The following is a 1,405-nucleotide window of genomic DNA, read 5'->3' as shown; positions in this document are numbered from 1 at the left end:
GCCTGTCCACATTTTACAAAATCTCAGAACAAAGATCATTCCGACACTTTTGGTCCTAAGGAGACAACAAATAAACACAAACCTGAGCCATCATCCAAACGATGACAGGAAGCTTGTCCTGGCCTTGATACTTAGGATTCTCTCTCAGAGTAGGCAATACATTAGTCAAAGCATCAGGTTTCCTACGCAACACCATCGCTAATGCAACAAATATCGCCACCTAACCATCAAACGAACAGAACAAAGGAAGATCAGAGAGATCCATTAAATCAAGGATCCAGAAAAAAGTTTTAACATTTACCTGAGACTTGGAAGAAGTATGCTGTTGAGCACCTTTCTTCCCACCTTTAGCACCTCCTACTTGATGTGCTGCCAAATCCGTGAGAATACAATCAAACGCCCACAACACAAAAGATCCAAGAGCTTCAATAGGACGTTGGTTGATCCAATCAACTGATGTTTTGTAGACCGGTTCCGGAACATGAGACAACGGAACCTGTTGTCATAAAAGGTATCAGCAGCTTTTACGGTCCTAGACATGGATCACAATATACAAAAAAAAACACGTAAAGCTTATTACATCGATGAGTTTGGACAAAGGAGACTCCTTGAACATCTTAACCCATGGAAACAGCACAGAAGAGACTCCGGAGAGCGCTCTCCCAAAGTAATCAGCAAATCTCATCAGCTGAATCTCCGGCTGACTCGCATACGATTCCTATCACCAAACCAAACCAAACAATATAAAGTTTGAATTTTGATTTGTGGGTTTTCGATTTCAGATCATAATTCAACTAAAAGTTCGAGTTTTGATTACAATTGGGGTTTTCAGATCAGAAACACTGCATGATGATGAACTTACCGATGCTTCGATGAGGAAAGCTTCGAGATTCGACGGATCGATCTTCGCCGCAGCTTCAGGCAGCGACACTTTCGGCTTCTTCTCCTTCTTCGCCTTCGCCTTCTTCTTCTTAGCCTCCTCCGCCGCCTTCACATTCTCCTCCTCCGCCTCCTTCCTCGCCGCGATCTCGTCCTCGCTGTCGTCGAAACCGTAACCGTTGGATCGGCGTTTAGATCTCGACTCGTCCTCATCCGAATCCGAAACAGCCATCTTCGCCGCGAGGATCCGTCTCCTCCGATCCTCGGCTTGCTCCTCCAGCGAACGGAACACGTTATCGCCGTTAGCTGCATTTTTGCCGCCGTTAGTCGCCGTTTGATCGGCGGGTTTCTGCTTGCGGTTGCGTTTCGGGTAGACGACTTTCTTCCAGCCGTGGTCGACGTGGCCGTTGGAGATCTCGAAGCCGTTGTACTCCACAGATTCGATCTGATCCATTTTTAAAAGTTGTTCGCTTTTTCTTAAGATGATTCTGTTCTGTCTCTCTCTCTCTCGGGCTTGAAAAACAGA

The 1,405-nt window shown here is 46.0% G+C and overlaps 1 protein-coding gene across 1 annotated transcript; it reads right to left on the bottom strand.

Annotated features, from left to right (window-relative positions):
* Positions 1-26: 26 nt before the first annotated feature.
* LOC106321763 lies at positions 27-1,399 on the bottom strand. The gene is made up of 4 exons (XM_013760003.1): positions 863-1,399; positions 581-718; positions 302-496; positions 27-220 (listed from the first exon to the last, which is right to left on the bottom strand). The coding sequence occupies exons 1-4, from the start codon at positions 1,331-1,333 to the stop codon at positions 56-58; spliced, it is 969 nt and encodes a 322-aa protein (XP_013615457.1). The 5' UTR covers positions 1,334-1,399; the 3' UTR covers positions 27-55.
* Positions 1,400-1,405: the final 6 nt, after the last annotated feature.

Source organism: Brassica oleracea, unplaced genomic scaffold, assembly GCF_000695525.1.
Source record: "Brassica oleracea var. oleracea cultivar TO1000 unplaced genomic scaffold, BOL UnpScaffold02914, whole genome shotgun sequence".
Lineage (NCBI taxonomy): Eukaryota > Viridiplantae > Streptophyta > Magnoliopsida > Brassicales > Brassicaceae > Brassica > Brassica oleracea.
The sequence above is the reverse complement of the archived record's forward strand: the minus strand, read 5'-3'. Positions and strand labels throughout refer to the sequence as shown.

Bases quoted from the DNA above. Each gene is read 5' to 3' on its own strand.
- LOC106321763 (XM_013760003.1), bottom strand. From the start codon at position 1,333: ATGGATCAGATCGAATCTGTGGAGTACAACGGCTTCGAGATCTCCAAC. The intron at 719-862 runs GTAAGTTCATCA...GTTTGGTGATAG, and splicing joins CTTTCCTCATCGAAGCATCG to GAATCGTATGCGAGTCAGCC. The intron at 497-580 runs GTAATAAGCTTT...TTATGACAACAG, and splicing joins CTTTGTCCAAACTCATCGAT to GTTCCGTTGTCTCATGTTCC.